This window comes from Ranitomeya variabilis, chromosome 2, assembly GCF_051348905.1.
Source record: "Ranitomeya variabilis isolate aRanVar5 chromosome 2, aRanVar5.hap1, whole genome shotgun sequence".
Classification (NCBI taxonomy): Eukaryota; Metazoa; Chordata; class Amphibia; order Anura; family Dendrobatidae; genus Ranitomeya; species Ranitomeya variabilis.
Genome location: NC_135233.1, coordinates 1,042,305,230 through 1,042,331,102, shown reverse-complemented (window position 1 = coordinate 1,042,331,102; position 25,873 = coordinate 1,042,305,230). Strand labels below are relative to the sequence as shown.

The following is a 25,873-nucleotide window of genomic DNA, read 5'->3' as shown; positions in this document are numbered from 1 at the left end:
GCCACACCTCTTCCTTCAGCTCCGCCTACATCTGCATGCATCCTGCATACCCTATCTTTAACATTGGGTACGCAGGCCATGCGGATGTATGCGGATGCCACCGCATGTGTCGTCTTTCCAGCAGAAATGGTATTACTTGAATACCAAGGGTTTTTGCATTACATTTGTAGAAAATGGCGTTGTACAATTTGCCAAAATATAATAACCCTGTATTCTTTGCCAAAATAGGATGGTTCTGTTGGTAAGACATCCAAAGCGTGTGTCCTTAATATAACTTTTAAATAATGTTAATTTTTTTTATACATTTCGGGCAGTATTTTTAAATGTCTGATTTTAGTTATTGAATGGCCACCTTCAATGTATGTTTTCAGGGGATTTGGGTCATTACAGTTAAAGAAGCCCTCCTCCTCCCATCAAAATTTGTATCTTCCTAATATATTGTAATCATCATATTATAAATTACTGTGTACTTATAATTGCTCATTTTGCCCTTCTACCCATTTAATTCTTCTCTTTTCCATGAGTCAACCCACTCTTCAACTCCAGACCCAGATGTTGCTCTCCTCCCTTTGTAAGGACTTTGCAGTGATGTAGAATTGTAGTTCTAATGATGACTCATGCAGGGAAAAGAGTACCTTCTGTTTGTACACAGAGCTTAGAAGGATTCAGCTAGTCTGTTTTAAATAATGGAAAAGAGAAGAATTAACTGAGTAGAAAGGCAAAATGAGCAATTGTAAGTACACAGTGCTATATAATATGATTACTGCAATATGTTGAGAGGATACAAATTTTTATAGGAGTGCTTCCTTAGGGTGCAGTTCTCAGATCTTGGTGATTGAAAAAGCTGTTCACATTTGTAACCATTAAAATAGATTTTTAACTAACAACAGAAGGCAGAGAGTATATGTGCCATAAAAATGTATTTTTATTTAATATTAAATGTTAAAAACCAAGATGAAAAAAATGCTTCCATAATGTAAGAGGCTGCAATGCCAAATGTTGATGACAGGAGAAAAGGAGTATGAGTAAGACAGAGAATAATGGAGTATGTAAGTATTATGTAAGTCCTTTTCTTTATTTCTCTTTTGTACTGTGTATGCACGCTTTACAGCAGCACCTTACACTCTATGCACTTTAGCAACTAAAGGTCTATGGCTGCTCATCTTATATACATATATAGACTTGCTATAAGTATTACTGTGGTCTAATATTCAGTAGGGTTCCCTGTTATTAACATTTGGCCTTGCAGTCTATTACATTGTGGAAGCATTTTTTTTAAACATTTAGTATTCAATAAAAATATAATTTTTACTGCACATATACTCTCTGCCTTCTGTTGTTAGTTAAAAATATAGTCCTTCAGAGTTGTGCATACTTTCTATTTTTTTATTATTTTTGGGTGCTTGTTGTTGTTTTCATTAAAATTGATTGACTGAAATCAGACGGCATAATGCCACATGCAGCTACCATTCTGAAGCCAAAAATATAAAGCCCCTGAGCAGGCATTATAAAAGCAAGTCAGAGAGTTTTTAAAGTGTACTTCTGTTGAAAAATAGGGTATTGCAGACCCAATCACTAGCAAATAGTTAAAAAAAAATTGGTGCACATGCCAGACTAATATGCCCAGGGACTATCCTGATTCATTGGGCCGTTTCAATACATAAGCATATTGCAGCCCTATAGGTACTGAATCTTTCTGATAAATCCCAAAATGTATTTCGCCTGCCACAGTCCAATGGCTTGCGCCTGGATTCTATCTGTTATCCTTGACTAAAGTTTTGACAATAGAAGAGGAGCAGAAAGACAAAGACCAAACACCACACACAAACACCTCCATAATCCACCTTGGCCTCTCGGCTGGAGATGGATCACACTTGACAACAGGCAGTGAAGAGCAAGTTAGACAGAAGGGAGGCAAATTGAGGCTGGCACTTTAGAATAATTTCTCAGAGGTGAGAAGACAGAATTTATAAATAATACAATTTGCAGATTTTCTATTTATTGCATTATCTATCAAATGTGAACAAGCCTGAAAATACCGTGAACATTTTTGTGATGTGTAGTTGTAGAAATATTTTATGCTATTTAGAGAGTCTGACAGGGTTGTGTAGGTGGAGGGCCCTGAGAGGACAATTTGATTTGGATATTATTTGGAATCGTCTGTCAATGCTAGACCAGTGTTTCTGTTGGTAAAACACATTAAATCTCTCTAAGGTGAGGATATTCTTCTAGCCGTATCCCTCACTTATGAAGATACATGGAGCTATTTCTATAATTAGATTTTGACATGTAAAATAATGAGGACTTTCTAAAGGCCAAGATCATGTTAACCCTGTCCAGTTACACATCAGCTTTATCTGGTTGTATTGCGGCAGTTGTACCAGTTACATTTAAAATGAAAAAAAATTTCAATATATACATTTTTGCCTAAAATACAAAGAATATGTGTAATCTTTAACGTAGGCCTTTTAGAGATCATTTCACCTTCAACTTGCTTCACAATAACAGTCATTTTGACCAGGAGTGTCCAGTTACACATCAGCTTTATCTGGTTGTATTGTGGCAGTTGTACCAGTTACATATGATTTTTGTTCCCTTTCAGGTCAATGCATTTATGTCCTTTGTCCTTCCAGTGACCTTGATTGGAGGACTAAACTGCATAACCGTGAATAAACTTGAGACGTTACGCTCCCGCTCATCTTTGATGCTGCACTCTTCTTGCAAGAGTAACAGAGCTTTCAAAGACGCACATGAGTATCAAAGGTCTGTCTCTTCCACCGGTCTAACGAAGATAAGCGTTGGAGGAACAAGTGGTAAGAAGAACCTGACTGTGTCCAGTGAACCCAACCGGATCCAGGCTCTACAGCACAGCATTTATATGCTCAGTTAAGGAAATTGCTCATTTCTTTTGTTATATTAACGCATAAATTACACATATTATCAATGTATAAATTATCGTCTTACGGAATATGAAAATGTGTATGCTTAATTTATTTTGCTTGCAGCAAATCTTCTGTCCAGGAAGCAAAGCACAAAATAATCTAGAACCTATGTACTTTTTAATATTAATTCACACAAATTAGTCATGTACCATATAACTCTATAAGTCATCTGTCAAAAGACATTTACACTGAAAAACCAACAAAATGCTATATAATGGTAGTTTTTAAAAGCTGGATCAAAACTCACAAGTTTCTCAGATGTTTTTATATTTAGATGCTTAGTCAATACATAGGGCAAAATAGTTTTTTTCATCTAAATCCGAGAAGACCTTGCTTCTAACATGGGAAAAATCCAAACGTACATAGCTATAGGCATTGTCGATGTGATTTCATGAATAGGCAATGACTTCACAAACACATAATGCTTACCAAAAAAACCTCTGTTCCTCTATGGCTGTCCCTCTTGTAATCCAGCTGGCGGTCTTTATTAAAGGATGATGTGATGGACATTTCTAATTTCTGAGCTCCAAACAAGTACTAAACTGATCATACTCAACGGCTCATAGAGCACGTCCAACAAGTCCAGCAGATGGTGGTGTAAGCAGACTCAGTAGAGCAGAATAGGGTCTTCCAAAATGGTAGCATACTCCTCCATGTCATCAAAGCAACTTCCAGGTGATGTGAAAAAATCTATCAGGTTATTTGCCGTTGGATGCACTACACCAATTCCCTCGCCTATGGTAGTGCCCTTCAGTCCACATGAGATATTGACTCCTCAGGATTTAGAGGAGGACTTCTGCCAGGAATAAAGGGAATTTGCAAACTACTCTTGATAGAAGTCCTAGCAAAGGTATGTGGAGCAATGGTCTCCTTAGCTCTTCGTCCTGATTTGGTAGCTAACTTCTTCATGAAAGGCATCCATTGACTTTCTCTTCATGGTACTGGTTGAGGTGTGTATCTGAGTAAAGATTGAAAAGTTCAGGAACAAGCCTGTATGAAAACGAGTGGCACTTTTAGATCTTCTTTGTATATTCATTCAGTTTTGGAAGGTCTCCAATATAACCAGGTGGAAATAAACCACAAGTTCTCAGCTGAGAATAATTGTAAAGGTTTTGTCCTAGCTTATGTAATCTTAAATATAATTATGTATATTATATATAATTAATTATAAGATTGTAAAAACGAGCCACTTTGCAATTTACCTCTTACTAAAAATCCTCTAATATTCCAGAGGTGGCCAGAGTTTATGGATGATTTGTTTTGGCACTTCTGGAAATTGATCCTTTCTTTATTTAAAAAATGATTAATGGTTTTTGTTGTTGTTGCTTTTTTTTTACTTTAATCCGTGACTTTTTTTTTATCACTTGGCACTTGTATATTTTTATTATCATGTTGAGACACCTTAATGTTCTTTAACACCTTGTTTCTTTTAGATATTTTCATATATTATAATTTGTATATAATTTTTGTGCTACTGTTTATGGTATGTGATTACCTTTTGGCTATATATAATAACAGTGACCATGTCTGAGAAGGGGAAATGGGGTTCATCTCACAAAGGTTATTCCCTTGGATGTACAGTATGTGTTCATGCAACTTGGTATTTATGTTTTTAAAGGTCTCCATCTTGTTATTTTGTATTTATTGCATAATTAATCAAATTTGTTTTTATAAAAAAAAATCTCTCCATTCTCAAGAACTGAAGGAAATATAATTTTACAGTGTACTGCTCATTGCTAAGGTTACTGTCCACTTTTGCAGTCTACCAGCGGAGGCCAATCTCTTAGACAAGAAGGGTGCCTTTGCAAGTTCTTTGCTATACAGCTTGTAAATGTTGCTCTGAATCTAGTAAGATCTCTGGATCCGTGCCCCTGTCCCCTGATGCAACAGATGCAAAGCTTCCTCTGCTTGCAGCATCTCAAAGTATACAGCATGGGCTCATGGATTAGTTATACCACCAGCTCTGTCAATCATTAAGGAGTACACAAGCCCCTTGAAAGAAGGAAGCTGGGGGGCCATGAAGTTTTGTGCTCCTGAAGTTTCATGATTCAAGATTAACCCTAAAGATTGACGATTCATGAAAACCCATATAAGAAAGGACTGCATAGTTGATGGTCTAAAAACTTCTTTAGAAAAAGTAGACTTCTGTAGAACTGTGCCACTACTTGGAAAATGAAGTCTACACACGATTAGTGATGGGCAAACCCCTGAATGTTTGGGTTCGTCTGAACATTTAAAAAATATTTGGTTCAGGTACCAGAACAGTACCTCGATGCCAAACCCCATTCAGATGAATGGGGGGCCAAAAACATCCTTTGTTTGCCATGCTGTCATGTGCATGACAGTGCGGTAAACAGTGCCTCTGATCTGCAGAAAGATTATTACTGGCAGACAGAGAGCTGTGGTACCCACACAGATAACAGCGTGAGCCAGCAGCTGTCACCGGGGGTAAAAAGTTTACCTCTGGTCACAGAGGTGTTGGCTAAAGTGAGTATTACACCCATCAACCCCTGCTGTCGCTAATAGCAGTGAGAGCAGGCGCCACTGATGGGGAGTATTCATCAGCTGGAACCTGCACTAAAATACTTTCTTTAAAAAAATGAAGTGGGGTCTGTTCTATTTTTGATAACAAACATGGCAAAACTGACAGATGCGGGCTGCAACCCTCAGCTGTCAGCTTTATCATGGCTGGTTATCAAGAATAGAGGGGTCACACTGTTTTTTTAATTATACAATTCAAAAGTGACATCAACATCACAAATATTAACCCCACTTTCAGCCGCACCATGGTAAGTGGGAAGAGCTGGGGAAAGCACCAGAATTGGCGCATCTAAGAGATGCACCATTTTGCGGGCGTTGCGGGTTGCTATTTTTAGGCTGAAAGGGCCAATATCCATGACCCCTTACCATCCTGTGAGTACCAGTCCCAGCTGTCTGCTTTAGCTTAGCTGGTTGTCAAAAATGTGGGAGACCTCACGCCATTATTTTAATTATTTATTTAAATAACTAAAAAAAATGGCATAGGGACCCACCTATTCTTGATAACCAGCCAAAATAAAGTTTACTGCTGAGGGTTGCAGCCTGCGGCTGTCAGTTTTGCTATGCTGATTTTCAAAAATAGAACAGACCCCCACGTCATTTTTTAAAAGTATTTATCGTGCAGTCACCGGCTGATGAATACTCCCATCTGCAGCACCTGCTCTTGCTGTTATTAGCGACAGCAGGTGTAAGTTGATGGAAATTGTACTTACATCAGTCAACACCTCTGTGACTGGAGGTTAACCTTTTCCTGCCAGTCACAGCTGCTGGCACTCTGACCGTCGGGAATAATCTTACTGCCAATCAGAGCCGCCGGTGTTTCTCTCGCTGTCATGCAGATGACAGCATGGGAAACACCAGATGTTCGGGATGCTGAACCAGAGTAGAAACACGGAATTCCTGGAGAAGTCAGTGTTCGGGGTCCTTGCCCGAACAGTAGGTGTTCGGTACAGACCCAGAACTTTACTGTTCGTGTTCGTCCATCTCTACACACAATGGATCAACGTGAGCAGAGCCTACAGGATGTCTTTTATCTGAGAAGAGGCCATCTGTTCAGGATGACCCTTAAATCCAAGATTTCTGAAAATTTGTACTAAGCATGTGACTAAGCATCCAGCATTTCAAGAGTTTTTTTTCTGGATCTCATCATGCTTTCCATCTCAGCACACAGATAAAGCATTGATGTGTTTGCCTTAGTGCGTCCCTTCAACTGGGATCACCCAGTACACGTAGCCACCTCCAACTTGGGAAAAGGTGATATCAAATTATATGGTTGCTGTACATCCTCATCTGACACATTGTAAAGAGTACAATAAGGAGTAGCGATGAGCAGGGCCAGACTGGCCATCTGGAAATTCTGGTAAATGGCAGAAGGGCCTGTCTGGTCATGGGCTGCCTTGTCTGCTACGTTATTAACAGAATCGGTGTTCTCAAGATACAAATGTGAGTGATAATAAATAGGCTTTCACTTGTCCAAATTCAAAGTCATAGTTCACTGCTCTATGTCTACATCATAATCGCTTGACCAAGGCAGAGAGGCTTGTTGAAGCCCCTCATGATGTGCCCCAGTATCACCCTCCAGTTGTACATATTGTACCAGGGTCCTTTTAATATAATTGCATCCAATATACAGTATGAGCAAATTAAATCATTTATAGCTTAACATAATGCCAGTGTAATGAATTGTATGTGACACCAGGATTATTATTTCTATAATGATTACAGTATATTGTGTTCAGTATGAACAAAGGCCACATCTGAGGGAGAAGACATAGTGATTTGATTAAGTTGGTATGAATAAATGCATGAATGAATGAGATGTGATTAAACATGTGTCAACCAAGAAATGCACAAAAATATATATCTTTCTAAGAACTTCTCTGCCTTTTGCTAAACTTGTAAAACAGTTTAGATCAAGATTCATTATTAGAGATTTTCGAAAAAAATATATATATATTTGTTCTGTCCTCACTAAATGAGGCAGGCTCATTGTAGCTATCCAGTCAGCTAAACCGCTATACCAGGTCCAATAACGAGACTGTGGTTGAGTCTGTGCTTTATTAAACGTAGTGGTATATTGATGCGGTGAAACTGTGAACAATGATATACATGGAATCAGTACATGGTATAGAACGATACATACTACACATGATAAACATTATGCATTACATTTAGAAGGCTAGTAACTGAACTAGGAGTGCAACTGGTTAAGCTCGGCTAATATAGAGCAGAAATATCTAGAGAAAAAACATAAAGACATACCGGCAATGCAATCGCAAGGGGAATGAAGTGTAAGCGTCTTCCCTGGAAGGCAAACTAGAGGAAGTGAATGAAAACTGGAGGGAAATGTGGGCTGAGCTACCATAATGCATTGCAAAGGAGGATCAGACATAAAAAATACATAGCAGAAAAATAGAACAGTCAACATATCTCTGACCACTAGAGGGAGCCAAAGCACTACAGATGAATAAAGGCATGAATATATCAATACTGTATACTGAGAAACTGCGATTATGCAAACAAATAATTGGAGGCAACAAATTAGATGGCGGAGACAGAACACTCCCCGTCTGACATCAACGGATGTCACTACTCCTTTCTTCCGAAGGTGTCATGATCTCTGCAGGCAGAGATCATAGCAAGCCTATAGAGGGACAAGCTCTCGGAAGATGGAACTATACTGACCATGAACTAAGCCTGCCGCGCAACTAGAAATAGCCAGGTAGCATTTCCTATTTATAGCTAGATGCCCAGCTCTGGCCTAAGACCTAAATAGCTCGCAGAGGGAAATATAAGACCTGGCTCACCTCTAGAGAAATATTCCAAAGAAGACAGTAGCCCCCCACATATAATGACGGTGAGTTCAGATGAAACAACAAACGCAGCAGGAAAATAGTCTTAGCAAATTTGAGGTCCGCTTACTAGATAGCAGAAGACAGATAGTATACTTTCATGGTCAGCAGAAAAATACTAACAAAACACCATCCAGAGATTACCTTAAACTCTGGCATTAACTCATAACGCCAGAGTAGCAATCCCTGATCGACGAGAGCTTTCCAGACACAGTAACAAAACTTCAGCTGCGAACTGGAACAAATAGGCAAAACAAAACATGGACAAAAGTCCAACTTATCAGTAGTTGTCTAGAAGCAGGAACAAGCACTGAGAGGCATCAGATAACATTGATGACCGGCAAGAAACCACCAGAGAAATGAGCTTAAATAGCGACACCCACTACTGATGGAATCAGGTGAAACAGGAAAGAGGATGACAAGTCCAATTCCACAAGCGGCCACCGGGGGAGCCCAGAATCCAAATTCACAACAGTACCCCCCCCTCAAGGAGGGGGCACCGAACCCTCACCAGATCCACCAGGGCGACCAGGATGAGCCCTATGGAAGGCACGAACAAGATCAGAAGCATGAACATCAGATGCATTGACCCAAGAATTATCCTCCTGGCCGTAACCCTTCCAGTTGACCAGATACTGGAGTTTCCGTCTGGAAACACGAGAGTCCAAAATTTTCTCCACAACGTACTCCAACTCACCCTCAACCAACACCGGAGCAGGAGGCTCAAGAGAAGGTACAACAGGTACCTCATACCTGCGCAATAACGACCGATGAAAAACGTTATGAATGGAAAAGGACGCAGGGAGGTCCAAACGGAAAGAAACAGGATTAAGAATCTCCAATATTCTATAAGGGCCGATGAACCGAGGTTTAAACTTAGGAGAAGAGACCCTCATAGGGACAAAACGAGAAGACAACCACACTAAATCTCCAACACAAAGCCGAGAACCAACACGACGATGACGGTTGGCAAAACGCTGAGTCTTCTCCTGTGACAACTTCAAATTGTCCATAACCTGCCCCCAGATGTGATGCAATCTCTCCACCACCGCATCCACTCCAGGACAATCCGAGGATTCCACCTGACCGGAGGAAAATCGAGGGTGAAACCCCGAATTACAGAAAAACGGGGACACCAAGGTGGAAGAACTGGCCCGATTATTGAGGGCGAACTCTGCCAATGGCAAAAAAGCAACCCAATCATCCTGGTCAGCAGAGACAAAACACCTCAGATATGTCTCAAGGGTCTGATTAGTCCGCTCGGTCTGGCCATTAGTCTGAGGGTGAAAAGCAGATGAAAAAGACAAATCTATGCCCATCCTAGCACAGAATGCCCGCCAAAATCTAGACACAAATTGGGTACCTCTGTCAGAAACAATATTCTCAGGAATACCGTGCAATCGGACAACATTCTGAAAAAACAGAGGAACCAACTCAGAAGAAGAAGGCAACTTGGGCAGAGGAACCAAATGGACCATTTTAGAGAAACGGTCACAGACCACCCAGATGACAGACATCTTCTGGGAAACAGGCAGATCTGAAATAAAATCCATCGAGATGTGTGTCCAAGGCCTCTTAGGAATAGGCAAGGGCAACAGCAGTCCGCTAGCCCGAGAACTACAAGACTTGGCCCGAGCACAAACGTCACATGACTGCACAAAGACTCGCACATCTCGTGACAGAGAAGGCCACCAGAAGGATCTTGCCACCAAATCCCTGGTACCAAAAATTCCGGGATGACCTGCCAATGCAGAAGAATGTACCTCAGAGATGACTCTGCTGGTCCAATCATCCGGAACAAACAGTCTATCAGGCGGACAACGATCCGGTCTATCCGCCTGAAACTCTTGCAAGGACCGCCGCAGATCAGGAGAAACGGCCGACAAAATTACTCCCTCCCTAAGGATACCTGTGGGTTCAGAATTACCAGGAGAGTCCGGGTCAAAACTCCTAGAAAGGGCATCTGCCTTAACATTCTTAGAACCCGGTAGGTATGACACCACAAAATTAAAGCGAGAAAAAAATAAAGACCAGCGCGCCTGTCTAGGATTCAGGCGTCTGGCAGTCTCAAGATAAATCAAATTTTTGTGGTCAGTCAATACCACCACCTGATGCCTAGCCCCCTCGAGCCAATGGCGCCACTCCTCAAACGCCCACTTCATGGCCAAAAGCTCCCGATTCCCAACATCATAATTCCGCTCTGCGGGCGAAAATTTGCGAGAAAAGAAGGCACAAGGCCTAATGACGGAGCAGTCGGAACCTCTCTGCGACAACACTGCCCCAGCTCCGATCTCCGAAGCGTCAACCTCAACCTGAAAAGGCAGATTCACATCAGGCTGACGCAACACAGGGGCAGAGGCAAAACGGCGCTTAAGCTCCTGAAAGGCCTCTACAGCATGAGGGGACCAATTAGCAACATCAGCGCCTTGTCTGGTCAAATCAGTCAGTGGTTTAACGACATCCGAAAAACCAGCAATAAATCGGCGGTAAAAGTTGGCAAAGCCCAAAAATCTCTGAAGACCCTTAAGAGAGGAGGGCTGAGTCCAGTCACAAATAGCTTGCACCTTGACGGGATCCATCTCAATGGAAGAGGGAGAAAAAATATACCCCAAAAAGGAAATTTTCTGGACCCCAAAAACGCACTTAGACCCCTTCACACATAAAGAATTAGACCGCAGAACCTGAAAAACTCTCCTGACCTGCTGGACATGAGAGTCCCAGTCATCAGAAAAAATCAGAATATCATCCAGATATATTATCATAAATTTATCCAGAAAATCGCGGAAAATATCATGCATAAAAGACTGGAAAACTGAAGGGGCATTAGAAAGACCAAAAGGCATGACCAAATACTCAAAGTGGCCCTCGGGCGTATTAAATGCGGTCTTCCACTCATCCCCCTGCCTGATCCGCACCAAATTATACGCCCCACGAAGATCAATTTTAGAGAACCACTTAGCACCCTCTATACGAGCAAACAAATCAGTAAGCAATGGCAATGGGTATTGATACTTAACAGTGATCTTATTCAGAAGCCGATAATCAATACATGGTCTCAAAGAGCCGTCTTTTTTTGAGACAAAGAAAAACCCAGCTCCCAAGGGAGAAGAAGATGGACGAATATGTCCCTTTTCCAAAGACTCCTTTATATATTCCCGCATAGCAGCATGTTCCGGCACAGACAAATTAAACAAACGACCCTTTGGATATTTACAACCCGGTATCAAATCTATGGCACAATCGCACTCACGGTGCGGAGGTAACGACCCAAGCTTGGGTTCGTCAAAGACGTCTTGATAATCAGAGAGGAACTCAGGGACTTCAGAGGGAATGGACGACGAAATAGAAACCAAAGGTACGTCCCCATGAATACCCTTACATCCCCAGCTCAACACAGACATAGCTCTCCAGTCCAAGACTGGGTTGTGAGACTGCAACCATGGCAATCCCAGTACCAAATCGTCATGTAAATTATACAGCACCAGGAAACGAATAATCTCCTGGTGATCCGGATTGATACGCATGGTTACTTGTGTCCAGTATTGTGGTTTATTATTAGCCAATGGGGTGGAGTCAATCCCCTTCAGAGGAATAAGAGTCTCCAAAGGCTCTAAATCAAAACCACAACGATTGGCAAAGGACCAATCCATAAGACTCAGAGCGGCGCCAGAGTCAACATAGGCGTCCGTGGCAATGGATGACAAAGAGCAAATCAGGGTTACAGACAAAATAAACTTAGACTGAATGGTGCCAATGGAAACAGACTTATCAAGCTTCTTTGTACGCCTAGAGCATGCCGATATAACATGAGTAGAATCCCCACAATAGAAACACAATCCATTCTTCCGTCTAAAATTCTGTCGCTCACTCCTGGACAGAATTCTATCACACTGCATACTTTCTGGCGTCTTTTCCATAGACACCGCCAGATGGTGCATCGGTTTGCGCTCCCGCAGACGCCTATCAATCTGAATAGCCATTGTCATGGACTCATTCAGACCTGCAGGCAAAGGGAACCCCACCATAACATCCTTAACGGCATCAGAGAGACCTTCTCTGAAAGTTGCCGCCAAGGCGCACTCATTCCACTGAGTAAGCACAGACCATTTACGGAATTTTTGGCAGAAAACTTCAGCTTCGTCTTGCCCCTGAGATAGTGCCATCAAAGTTTTTTCTGCCTGAAGTTCCAAATGAGGTTCCTCATAAAGCAAGCCCAAGGCCAGAAAAAACGCATCCACATCGCGTAACGCAGGATCCCCTGCTGGCAATGAGAAGGCCCAATCTTGAGGGTCACCCCTGAGCAAGGAAATCACAATCCTAACCTGCTGAGCAGGGTCTCCAGCTGAACGAGACTTCAGGGACAAATAAAGCTTACAATTATTTCGGAAATTCTGGAAGCTAGCTCTATTCCCTGTGAAGAACTCCGGCAAAGGAATTCCCGGCTCAGATACCGGAGCATGTACTACAAAATCTTGTAAATTTTGTACTTTCGTGATGAGATTATTCAAACCCGCAGTTACACTCTGGAGATCCATTATTGTCAGGTGCACACAGAGCATACAGAGATTAGGAGGAGAGAGAGAAAAAAGACTGCAGCAAGGCAGACTGGAGGAAAAAAAAAAAAAAAATTCCAGCAGACTTCTTATAACTCTCCTTTCTCAACCTGGGTCTTTAACACTTTAGTGGGCCGGTCAAACTGTCATGATCTCTGCAGGCAGAGATCATAGCAAGCCTATAGAGGGACAAGCTCTCGGAAGATGGAACTATACTGACCATGAACTAAGCCTGCCGCGCAACTAGAAATAGCCAGGTAGCATTTCCTATTTATAGCTAGATGCCCAGCTCTGGCCTAAGACCTAAATAGCTCGCAGAGGGAAATATAAGACCTGGCTCACCTCTAGAGAAATATTCCAAAGAAGACAGTAGCCCCCCACATATAATGACGGTGAGTTCAGATGAAACAACAAACGCAGCAGGAAAATAGTCTTAGCAAATTTGAGGTCCGCTTACTAGATAGCAGAAGACAGATAGTATACTTTCATGGTCAGCAGAAAAATACTAACAAAACACCATCCAGAGATTACCTTAAACTCTGGCATTAACTCATAACGCCAGAGTAGCAATCCCTGATCGACGAGAGCTTTCCAGACACAGTAACAAAACTTCAGCTGCGAACTGGAACAAATAGGCAAAACAAAACATGGACAAAAGTCCAACTTATCAGTAGTTGTCTAGAAGCAGGAACAAGCACTGAGAGGCATCAGATAACATTGATGACCGGCAAGAAACCACCAGAGAAATGAGCTTAAATAGCGACACCCACTACTGATGGAATCAGGTGAAACAGGAAAGAGGATGACAAGTCCAATTCCACAAGCGGCCACCGGGGGAGCCCAGAATCCAAATTCACAACACGAAGGCAACAATAGGACCAGTTCAGATACCGGTCTGGAAAATGTCTTAGGTTCATTCCCTTTGGTCATCCTTAGTTCAACTTTGCGGACATTGCCATCCTTGCTGGGGAACGTTGCGGTAACTAGACCAAGTGGCCACTGGTTCCGGTGAATTTGACAGTCCTTCACAAGAACAAGGTCACCTACGTTCAGATTAGGTTTAGTAGATTGCCACTTCGTACGTGGCTGCAGAGTAGACAAATATTGTTTGCGCCACCTGTCCCAGAAAGTATTTGCAAGACTTTGTACCTGTCTCCATTGGCGCTTGACCAGATTGTGGTAATGTTGTACGATTAGGTAGGCAACATGACATTTTCCAGGAAGTATAAGAGGGAATTTCTCCACAAACCCCATCTCAGCTTCTTTGAGTCGGCCTCCTACTCTCAGTAGGCCACTGTTGTCGATGAATGGGTCGAGTTTTCTCAATACGCTGCTCACTGGTATTGGAGCTTTGTTGATAAGACATTGGATTTCTGCAAAGTAGGATTCTCTTTGAACAGTGAGGATGATGTGATTTCTAGAGAACTCTAAGTCGGAGGTAACATAGGTATTTTTACAAAGATGCCAACCTTTACATTTTTCTGTGCCACAAGTTCTGGTGGTCTTGAATGAGCGAGCTATATGAGTCAGGCAGGTAATAGCTCGAGTAAGTGACTTCCAACTTGAGAATCTGTCGAACCTGCAAGATCCAAGCTGGATGACAGAGGTCATTGTATGAAGTGTAGACACCTGAGGGCGGATTTCAACATCTGAGTCCTCTCCTACTAGTTCAAAGGTGTCTGGAAAACATTCCTCAATGTGCAATAATTTTGGTCCTGACAGCCACGTTGTGCTTCCTAGTCGACTTGCGTCAACTGCTCTAGTTGCATGATCTGCAGGATTCTGGTCTGTGGGTATGTAATGCCACTGCTTTGGATGAACTGATCTCCTGATTCGTAGCACTCTGTTATTGACATAAACGTAGAATCGCCTGGTTTCGTTGTGGATATATCCCAGGACTACTTTGCTGTCCGTGTAGAACTTGGCCTGTGTCAGGTCGATATCCATTTCGGATGTGATGAACTCTGCTAACTCAATGGCTAGGACTGCGGCACAAAGCTCTAACCTGGGTATAGTGTGCTCTGGTTGTGGTGCGAGTTTGGCCTTTCCCATAATGAAACCAATGTGGCACTGACATTTGGAATCTAAAGTTCTCAGGTAGGCAACAGCGGCAATCGCTTTGACAGAAGCATCTGCAAATACGTACAGTCTTTGGCTTTGTATTTCAGTAGATGGCACAGGGGCGTATGGTCTTGGCACATTCAGGTTGGAGAGTGCCGCTAACGAGTTCTTCCACTCTTCCCACTGGATCCTCTTATCAGGTGGCAGAGGTGCATCCCAGTCAGATGTTTCCCTAGTTAAGTCTCTTAGTAGGGCCTTGCCTTGTATAGTAACAGGAGCTGCGAAACCCAAGGGATCGTACAGACTGTTGATGGTAGACAGGACGCCTCTACGTGTGAAAGGCCTTTCTTCCTGGTTGACCTGAAAGGTGAAAGTGTCTGACTGTAGATTCCAGAGAAGCCCAAGGCTGCGTTGCATTGGTGCGGGGTCTGACCCCAGGTCCAGGTCTCTGAGACCATTACATAGGTCCTGAGAAGGGAATGCTTCCATGAGTTCTTGGCTGTTTGAGGCTATTTTATGAAGCCTAAGGTTCGAGCAGGCAAGCATGTCCTGGGCTCTCCTGAGAAGACTGATGGCAGTCTCAATTGAAGGCATTGCTTTGAGACAGTCGTCGACATAAAAGTCCTTTTCTATGAATTGTCTGACATCTTCTCCGTATTCTGCTTCTCCTTCCTGAGCTGACCTTTTGAGTCCGTAAATGGCGACGGCAGGGGAAGGACTGTTGCCGAAGATGTGCACTCTCATGCGGTACTCTGTGACTTCTTTAGTAGGATCATTGTCTCTGTACCAGAAGAATCTTAGGAAGTTCCTGTCTCTCTCTCTCACAAGGAAACAATGGAACATTTGCTGGATGTCAGCGATGAAGGCAATGGAATCCTTACGGAAGCGCATAAGTACTCCCAGCAGTTTGTTATTGAGGTCTGGTCCTGTTAGTAGAACGTCATTTAGGGAGACATCATTAAATTTGGCACTGGAATCGAACACGACTCTAATCTGGCCTGGTTTCTTAGGGTGGTATACTCCGAACATGGGTAGGAACCAGCATTCTTCAGAGTCTTTGAGAGTGGGAGCTAGTTCTGCGTGACAGTTTTCAAAAATCTTTGACATGAAGGAGAAAAAGTGATCTTTCATCTCTGGTTTCTTTTGCAGATTACGTTTGAGAGAGGAGAAACGTTGTAATGCCTGATTTTTGTTGTTCGGTAGACGTGGTCTGTGGGTTTTGAAGGGAAGAGGTGCGACCCAGCTGTTGGTCTCATCTTTAACGAGTCCCTTGTCCATTACCTCTAAGAACAACTTGTCCTCTACCGACATTGCCACTTGGTTGTCCTGTTTAGTTCTCTGGAAGACTGTGCACCCTAACTGATCCTCATAGCTTCCCGACACTATACTGCTGTCGTGAGTAAAGTCTATTAAATGATTGGGCAGTTGGATGCTGTGTGGCAGTTCCCTGACATGGAACTCATTGTTACAAGGTTGAAACAGAGATGGTCGTCCTTTCTCCAATGTATTTGCCAGCATGCTTGTCACAGAAGATGGGGCGTGCATGTGTCCCAAGCATACGTTGCCAATTATGACCCATCCTAGGTCTAGCTTTTGGGCATAGGGAGCATTGTGGAGTCCATTGATATGACGTCTCACTTTATGAACCTGAAGGATATCTCTCCCCAACAGCAGAATTATCTGGGCCTGATGGTCGAGTTCTGGTATAAGGTGTGCTATTTGCTTTAAGTGAGCGTGATGGATTGCTACATCTGGCGTAGGGATTTCAGATCTGTTGTCTGGGATCTGGTTACATTCGATGATCGTAGGTAGTGGTAGGCAGAATTGTCCGTCTAATGACTCGATTTGGTAGTCTGTAGCTTTCCTGCCTGCTGTTGTCACAGTACCTGCACATGTCTTTAATGAGTAGGGAGTGCTTGGCCCTTTGATGTTGAATAGGTCAAAGAAAGTTGATCTAGCCAAGGATCGATTACTTTGATCATCCAAGATAGCATACAGTCTTACAGCCTGGTCTCTATGGCCTTTTGGGTATACTCTGACAAGGCATATTTTTGAACAGGACCTACTGTCTATTGTCCCTTTGCAGACCTCGGTACATTGTGAAGTGATCTCTGGCGTAGCTGTATCAGTGTTCCTTTCCTCCCCGCCATGCTCACTGTCAGCTGGCGTGTTTTGTGCACTCCATGGAGCTGGGCCTGGGTGTAGAGCAGTGTTATGGTCTGTGGTGCCACATTCTGTGCATTTTACACTGACCTTGCAGTCCTTGGCGAGATGAGTTGTGGACGAGCAGCACTTGTAGCAGATACCGTTCTCTTTCAGGAAGCTTCTGCGGTCTGGCATAGATTTTCCTCTGAAGGCTCTGCATTTCAGGAGAGGATGAGGCTTCTGATGAAGTGGGCACTGCTTGTCAGGGTCCTGCACCTTTGTCTCTGATTGGGAGCAGCCAGCAGACCTGTAATTAGAACCTGGAGAAGAAACATAAGTCTTGTGTACTGCCACAGATGTTCTGCGTGGATTTGCAGGTGGTGACGGTGTGGCATATGGCATTGCAAAGTCAAAGCTGGGATCGTTTCTAATTCTCGCTTGTTGGTGTATAAAGTCTACAAAAACGGAGAAGGGGGGAAATGGAACACTGTGTTTGTATTTGTACGTGGAACCATGTGTGAGCCACCTCTCCTGTAGATTGTAGGGCAACTTCTGGACTATAGGGTTAACACCTCTGGCTGTGTCGAGAAATGCAAGTCCCTGTAGGTCGTCCTCGTATTTGGCAACTTGGACTTCCTTTAGTAGGTCGCTTAGCTCTCTAAGTTTCTGGAGACCTTTGTTAGAAATTTTAGGAAAGTCATCGATTCTTTTGAACAAGGCTCTTTCTATTACTTCTGCTGAGCCGTAACACTCATCCAGCCTCTTCCAGATCTCTTTGAGGCCGGTCTCAGGGCAGTTTATATTAATGTCTCTGATCCTTACTGCGTGTTTGACTGACTCTCCTCCCAGGTATTTGACTAACAGGTCTATCTCTTCCCTGTGTTGTAGCCCCAAGTCTCTAATGACATTTTGGAAGGAAGCTTTCCAAGCTCTGTAACCTTCAGCTTGGTCAGTGAATTTCATGAGTCCCTTGGCAACCAGTTCACGTCGTGTGAAGAACTTGGCAAATTCTGTTGTGAACCGGTTGTCGGTGGAGTACACTGGTGATGGATCGCCCTGATAGTGATGTGAGGTGCGTTCATACCTGTTAGTGTCCTCAGGGTGGCGCCAGCCGGTGTCGTATTGCTTCGGTCTGACGTACGGTGTGTCAGCAGGGTGATCCACGTTGGTTACCTGGTGAGGGGCAAGGTAGTCATTAGCAGAGTCGTTTTGTCTCACGTTTTCGAGTTTGTTTCTGTCCTGGAGCTGAGCCTCGTGGTGACTCTCGCTCACTTCGCTGGAGACGTCGTATTCTCGTTCTGGTGCTGGTTCAGGGTTATAGTTTGGATCAGGAAGTTCATTAACATACTGAGATGTGCGTTGTGGTGTGTCTTGTAGTGGAAACTCCAGACTTGACGTACTGCTTTGGCTATGCAGCTTGGGGCTTTGCGCGGCTTCTAGCGATTCCGCTTCAGCGAGGGCTGCGGCAGCTTCCCTTTTTGCTGCTAGGCTTTCTAAGGCGGCATCCACACGTGCCTTTTCTAACTGCATCCTTCTCTCTTGATCGGCTCTCTCATGATCTATGCGTGCTCTCTCTAAGCGTGACCTTCTCTCTTCATCATCTAGGCGTGCTTTTTCTAATTTAAGTTGCATCTCTTGGTCAGCAAAGCTCGCTCGTATTTTGGCGGCTTCAGCATTTGCGCGGGCAATGGCAACCGCGCTGGTGATGGATGTTGTCTTTGAGGAAACGGAAGTAACAGATCTTGTTCTATGCGATTTGTGAGACATGGTGTCTTGGGAAAGTGCTTGGCTGTGCAGAGATTGCTATAGCTGTATTTAGTCTCTGAGTAGCCGGTGACTTGAATCCCACTAGTTGGATGGCTGCCGTTTCACTATTCTGTCCTCACTAAATGAGGCAGGCTCATTGTAGCTATCCAGTCAGCTAAACCGCTATACCAGGTCCAATAACGAGACTGTGGTTGAGTCTGTGCTTTATTAAACGTAGTGGTATATTGATGCGGTGAAACTGTGAACAATGATATACATGGAATCAGTACATGGTATAGAACGATACATACTACACATGATAAACATTATGCATTACATTTAGAAGGCTAGTAACTGAACTAGGAGTGCAACTGGTTAAGCTCGGCTAATATAGAGCAGAAATATCTAGAGAAAAAACATAAAGACATACCGGCAATGCAATCGCAAGGGGAATGAAGTGTAAGCGTCTTCCCTGGAAGGCAAACTAGAGGAAGTGAATGAAAACTGGAGGGAAATGTGGGCTGAGCTACCATAATGCATTGCAAAGGAGGATCAGACATAAAAAATACATAGCAGAAAAATAGAACAGTCAACATATCTCTGACCACTAGAGGGAGCCAAAGCACTACAGATGAATAAAGGCATGAATATATCAATACTGTATACTGAGAAACTGCGATTATGCAAACAAATAATTGGAGGCAACAAATTAGATGGCGGAGACAGAACAATATTGTTATTTATCGGTTGGAAAATGAAGAAAATGAAACCTCTAAATGAATTAGGACTCAAATCAGACCTCTAAACAAATTCAGACCCCAGACCAAACCTTCAAAATAGTTTGAACGTCAAATTAGACCTCCAAAATCATTCAGATGCCAGATGGGACATATGAAATCATTTGGTTCCTCAAATTAGACTTCTCAAGATAATTTAGACACCAAATCAGACCTTTAAAATTACTCGAATATGACATCAAATCTCTAAATTAATTTAGACCTTAGACCAAACCTCCAGATTAATTTACACTCCACACCAGGAGACCCAGATCAGACGTCTAATATAATTCACAATCAAGGCCAATCCTCTGGGTTCAAACACTTGAGACTGTGTTCTGTGGTCAGCTTCTCTGCTGGCCGAGCAACAGCAGACATAGCTTTTCTCCGGGTGTATAGGTTCTCTTATTCTAGCTTGTTTATCCTAATACAGGTGTTTTCATTTGTCTGCCCTATCACCTTTCATGTGCGGCTTTATATTCTTTCCCCTTAGTGCATTTCCTGTTGATGACAGCTTCTTGTGGATCTTCAGCCATTCTGCTGTAGCTTAAAGCTAGTTATAGTTACTGAAATTCCAGCTAGAGTTTATCTCTTTGCTGTTTCTATACTTTGCTCTGCACCTATCTTGTTTCCTTTTAGGAGGTAGGTGCACATTTTCTAACAGTGCTCACTATACCTTATTTTTTATTTGATGGTTTATTTTACTCACTCTGAGATCTTTCCTTTTTTCAGCACACACAGGGTCAGTTTCAGTATTTAGATTTATCTGTTGTTCCGAGTGAGTAGCTACAATAGAATAACAAATTCATACCATAAATCAAACCTCCAAAATCATTCTGACCCCAGAACAGACCTCTACATTTATACACTCTTTAAATTAATTGAAAATAAAACAAAAAATGAATCAAACTTCAGACCAAAAGAAAGAAAAGTATATATTTGCGGCACCTGGGTCCTTTTCACCTTCAGATGCCATTGCACACAACATCTTGAGGCTCTCCCATCGTGACCTTGTGTATCGGGTCCAACGAGAGTTCCATGTTGTGAATTCCGTTCTCGGGCTCCCTCCTGTGGTCGTGAATGGTACTTTGGTGAGTTCTGTCCTTGGACACCCTCTGGTGGCTTTAAGTGGAAGTGCTGATCTTTGAAGTTGGCTTTCTCAGCTGCCCTCGTTTATTGCTGCTTCTGGCTTCCCTATTTAATTCTGCCCAGGTCGTTAGTTCATGCCAGCTGTCAATGTCTCAGTACTGGTTCAGATCTCTCTTGGATTTCTCAGATGACCTGTCTACTCCAGCAGAAGTCCTCGCTAGTTCATTTGCTGTTCATTGGTTTTTGAATATATTTCTTAGTACTTGCTATGTTTCAGTCCAGCCTGCTATTATGATATTTCCTTGCTAGCTGGAAGCTCTGGGGGTGCAGAGCTGCACCTCCACACCGTGAGTCGGTGTGGAGGTCTTTTTGCACACTCTGCGTGGTTTTTGTAGTTTTTAATACTGACCGCATAGTTCCCTTTCCTATCCTCTGTCTGTCTAGAGAAGATTCGGCCTCCTTTGCTAAAATCTGTTTCATTCCTGTGTTTGTTACTTCCTCTTAACTCACAGTCAATGTGGGGGGCTACCTTTACTTTGGTGAATTTCTCTGAGGCAAGGTAGGCTTCTATTTCTATCTTTAGGGGTAGTTAGCTCTTAGGCTGTGAAGAGGCGTCTAGGGAGAGTTAGGTACGCTCCACGGCTATTTCTAGTGTGTGTGATAGGATTAGGGATTGCGGTCAGTAGAGTTACCACTTCCTCAGAGCTTGTCCCAGGTTTTTCCATTTTAACCATCAGGTCATTTCTGGTGCTCCTAACCACCAGGTCCATAACAGTTCCATTCCTGTTGGTAGATATAATAGCTGCATTGGTAGAGACTTTCTACAATGTGTATCAAAAAGCAGTTCTGTAGGATTTGGGCAGCTTGTGGTATGCTGGCTAAGGATCACTGTACAAGTAAAGTGCTGGTGGTCATGCTCAGGGTAGTGGGTTACTCTTACAGACCATCTAGTATGTAGACCTGATTCCTGCTGGCAAATATTAAATCCGCCCACAATCTCGTACCCATTAGACTAACTTTGGCTGCACCCACCGGTATCAACAAGTTCAGCTGACAATGCAATGTGTATAGGGGTTCCAAAGAAATTAAGTCTGGGGAGATAAGGCTCCTGCATGTCCAACTTTGGACTGCTGTTCCTTTTGTTTTTCCTGAGATAAGTCACCGCCAGATGAGTTTGGCAGTGTCTTTTATGGAGTAAACAGGAATTCTCGGCATATTGAGTACTCCTGGGTATTGGATAGATGGCTGAGGTAGCTGATGGCTGAACTATCATTCAGCCAACAGACATCTTAGGTGTATGGGGAACTTAATGATCTGAGTACCAGTAGTGGCCACCTCTATCCTTGTAAAAAAAAAAAAGTTGAGGCAAGTTGTTTAACTTGCTGAACTATATATTCTTTGGTCACTAGTGGCTTTGCTTGAATTGTAAATTTTGGAAGCCAGGTTTAACTTCTTTTTGGTCAAGCTTAGATGCCTCTTCCATCATGAGTCTCATAAACAGCTCACTAACTTGGTTGGACCGATGTCCATAGACTCTAGTTCTCCCCAAAAACGGGAGACCTAGTAATAGGAACCTCACTTAACCTTAACAGACGTACGGTTATATTGATTGAACACTCCATATGGTGGTATTATTTCAGATGTTTATAGAGGTACTACTTCTGCTCTTCATGGTGCTACAGAATGATCAATGGATTGTAAAATCCCATTACTTAAGCAATATTTGGCAGTATTATTTGAGCACTGTACACTGCTATAATGTGATATTTAGTATATAGAGTGGTTATTTGGGCCATTCGCTATGACTTAAGCCTTCACGGGTGGTATTATTTGAGCACTAAATGGTATCCTTATATGAGACCTGCACGGAGGTAAAATTACAACCTGTATTTAGTCCCTTGCAGCTCCATAGTTTGTGCTTTATAATGTCCAAATTCTTCTGCACTCACTGTGTATAGTATAGTGATGCAAATACACATGAAAAAGCTGGTCAAATCTAACTTCAAACTGATAAAACCTGAAATAATTTCTCAATAACAATTCTAAACCCATTTTAAAAGGTAAATAAGACCCTCTGACGGCAGAACGAAAATGTTGGTACTCAAGGACATTACAAGGACACCAAGCAGTCGCTTTGATTTCAGATATTGAATTCTCAGTTGATTGATGATGTTTTTGTGGGTTTAGAAGCAAAGGAATCAACTAGGATAAATTACTCACAAACGTTACAGTAACCATTACAATTTCCATGAAGAGCAATGGGTTATTTGGTAAACCAAGTACTGTGTTTAATTCTCAAGTGCGCCATCATTATTTTACACTTTTTTTTTTTTTTCCCTTCATTAAATGTTTTAGATAGTAAGCAGCCAGCAGAACAGAGAAACAAGTGATTAACAGTAAAGAAGCAAAACAAAAAAGGCAAGATGAAGATGACTTCTAATCTGCAGGCAACATGCTTATCGCAGGGGGAGTTAAACACACTGATACAAAGTTGCAATCAAAATTATTCAACCCAATGCAAATTAGGTATATTATTAAAATTTGCAAACGTTCTGCTGTTTGCAATTAACCAATCCCACAAGAACAATTTATATATCTCAACACAACTAATATAACAATTGATTTCTCCAAATTCAGCACAAAATGCCCCTTTTATTGACTACTACAGACTTTGAATTATGCACCCCCTTCATCACAAGTATCTTTAATATTTAGTAATGCGAATGAGATACACAGTGAGAAGAGTTCCTGAGGAAAAGTAGCCCATTCCTCGTGGGTAACTGCATCCAGTTGTCTAGTCTTCTTGGGTTGTCAAGAGAGTGGTCCAAAATGTTAAAAAGGGATTGCCAGCTACTCGGACAACCTCTTCTCAATCTGAGTGTATGCCCCCATTAAAATAAACTCACTAATACTCACGTCCGATGCCGGCGCCATTCCAGCGGTGTCGGCACTATTCCAGTGATGTTGGAACTCACTCTCACATGACTCGCGTGAGGTTGTCACATCACATGAGCCATGCGCCCAATCAGTGCCAGCTTCATTGTCCCCACCTTCATACATATAAGTAATCAAGATGATACTTGATACATATGCATTCGAAGGTGGGGACAGGGACTCTAGGGATTGTATGGTGTAACCACCTCACATGAGCCATGGGAGAGCGAGTGCCAACCCTGCTAAAATGGTGCCAGTATGGGAGGAGAGTGTACTTTTATTTTAATGGGTGCAAACACATCATTGTCCTACACAAACAATAACAAGGATACAAAAATATTCAAAGAAAAATGAATGTTCTCACAGATACAATTGGAACCAGAGTTCATAAGCTCAAAGGTATGCGGCATAAGGAGGAAGCTGTTGCCAGACGCAGGTGGATACAAACCCTTGTATTTCTGAGGTTTCTGTTTTTACACTAAATGCTAAAGGTATTCATGCCAAAACTCCAAGATATACACCTCTACTGACCCTAAAACACGAGAAAAGTTGGCTCCGTTATGCTCAAAATCATATTACTAAGTGTCAGGAGTTTGGGATTCTGATCTGCGGAGCAATGAAACAAAACTGGAACTTTTTGAGCCTATGGGTCATTGGTATATCTGAAGGAGGAAGAATCAAGCACACTCTGAAATAGAATACCATGCCTTAATTGAAGTATGGTGATGGCTAGGTGATGTCTACAGTGAAGCATGGTGATGGCTGATTTGCCTCCTCTGGCACTGGAAACCTTCAGTGTGTGGACTGCAAGATGGATTTAATTTCTGTATCTAGAAATCCAAAGAGAAAATATCATGAGAAAACATGTCTTCTGTGAGATAGCTGAAGCTTGGGTGCCACTAGACTTTCCTATAGAACAATGATCCACAGCAAACCTCATACCTCGATCAATGCCTGGAAGATCTTGGAGTCGCCATCTGACTTGTATCCCATAGAAACTATATGATGGGATTTGAAGAAGGTGGTTGCAGCTCGCTAAACGTAAGGATATTAGTGAGCTACATGGACCTACTTAGAATTCACTTACCTAGATTTGTGGTCCATGCAAAATCTGGTTCACCATTCATTTTCTAAACAGTGCCCATAAGGAGGAAGACTTGATGAAGACCATCCATCCTTGTGTCACTGACATTATGTGTCCTAACAACATTGTATATTATTTTCTGTGTCTAACATGGTGTTCAAACATTTAGTTAGGGTTTGATTCCTGGTTTGATCAACATCTCCAATCATGTGAATGAGTGATGGAAAATAACACTACCACAGTCATTTATGTTCCCAGTCTAGGCAGGAACCCAATTCTGCACTGGATTCTACTGGAGAAGTTTGCTCCAGTCAAAACACAAAAAAATCCTAATTTAAAAAAAAAAATGAAAATTTGGTTAATGAAAACTGCAAGCCAATAAGACAAGAATTTTTTTTTAATAAAATGTTTACCTATTGTACAACGGGACACATTTCTTGGTCATACATATGGCTTACTAATGTTGTAAAGGGTGAAGAGTATGGAAAGCAGTAGTTAAGGATGATTATTGGTGATAACAATGACCACACATTGCTTGAGAATTGGGCTTGACAGCCAGAAACATCAAGACGAGAAAGGCTTGAGCCGTTATTACATTGCTGGTCAGTTTGCTTTTCCCACAAGAAGAGGAGATGCTGCTTCAGTGCTCATGGAGAACCATACTTCTTATTCGATCGCTGCCAATACACCCACCACCATGACCAGAGCGTTATTGAGCTTCCTCCACCAACAGTAGTGGTGGCCTCAACTTTCCCCAAGCTCAGCAAAGAGTAAGCATACTCTGACTCAGCTCTTTATAGCCCACACCACCACCCTCCTTCTCCTCTAGTGACATCTCCTCCGCATGTTGATCTGGTTCCCAGGTCTAGTCCACCACACAATCATTATCTTCGTTGTCATAATCATCCCTGACTCGTCTAAAGGTACCTTCACATGAAACGACTTTGTAACGATATCGCTAGCGATCCGTGACGTTGCAGCGTCCTCGCTAGCGATATCGTTTAGTGTGACAGGCAGCAGCGATCAGGATCCTGCTGTGATGTCGCTGGTCGCTGAATAAAGTCCAGAACTTTATTTGGTCGTCCGATCGCCGTGTATCGTTGTGTTTGAAAGCAAAAGCAACGATACCAGCGATGTTTTACACTGGTAACCA

The 25,873-nt window shown here is 42.5% G+C and overlaps 1 protein-coding gene across 1 annotated transcript in view; it reads left to right on the top strand.

The window, feature by feature from the left end:
• The window catches only part of NTSR2 (neurotensin receptor 2), a 71,934-nt gene that overhangs the window by 16,752 nt on the left and 29,309 nt on the right, over positions 1-25,873 (top strand). The window contains exon 2 of the mRNA XM_077291441.1: positions 2,603-2,885. Within this exon, the coding sequence (XP_077147556.1) occupies positions 2,603-2,885 (283 nt within the window). The remainder of the gene's footprint in view (positions 1-2,602; positions 2,886-25,873) is intronic.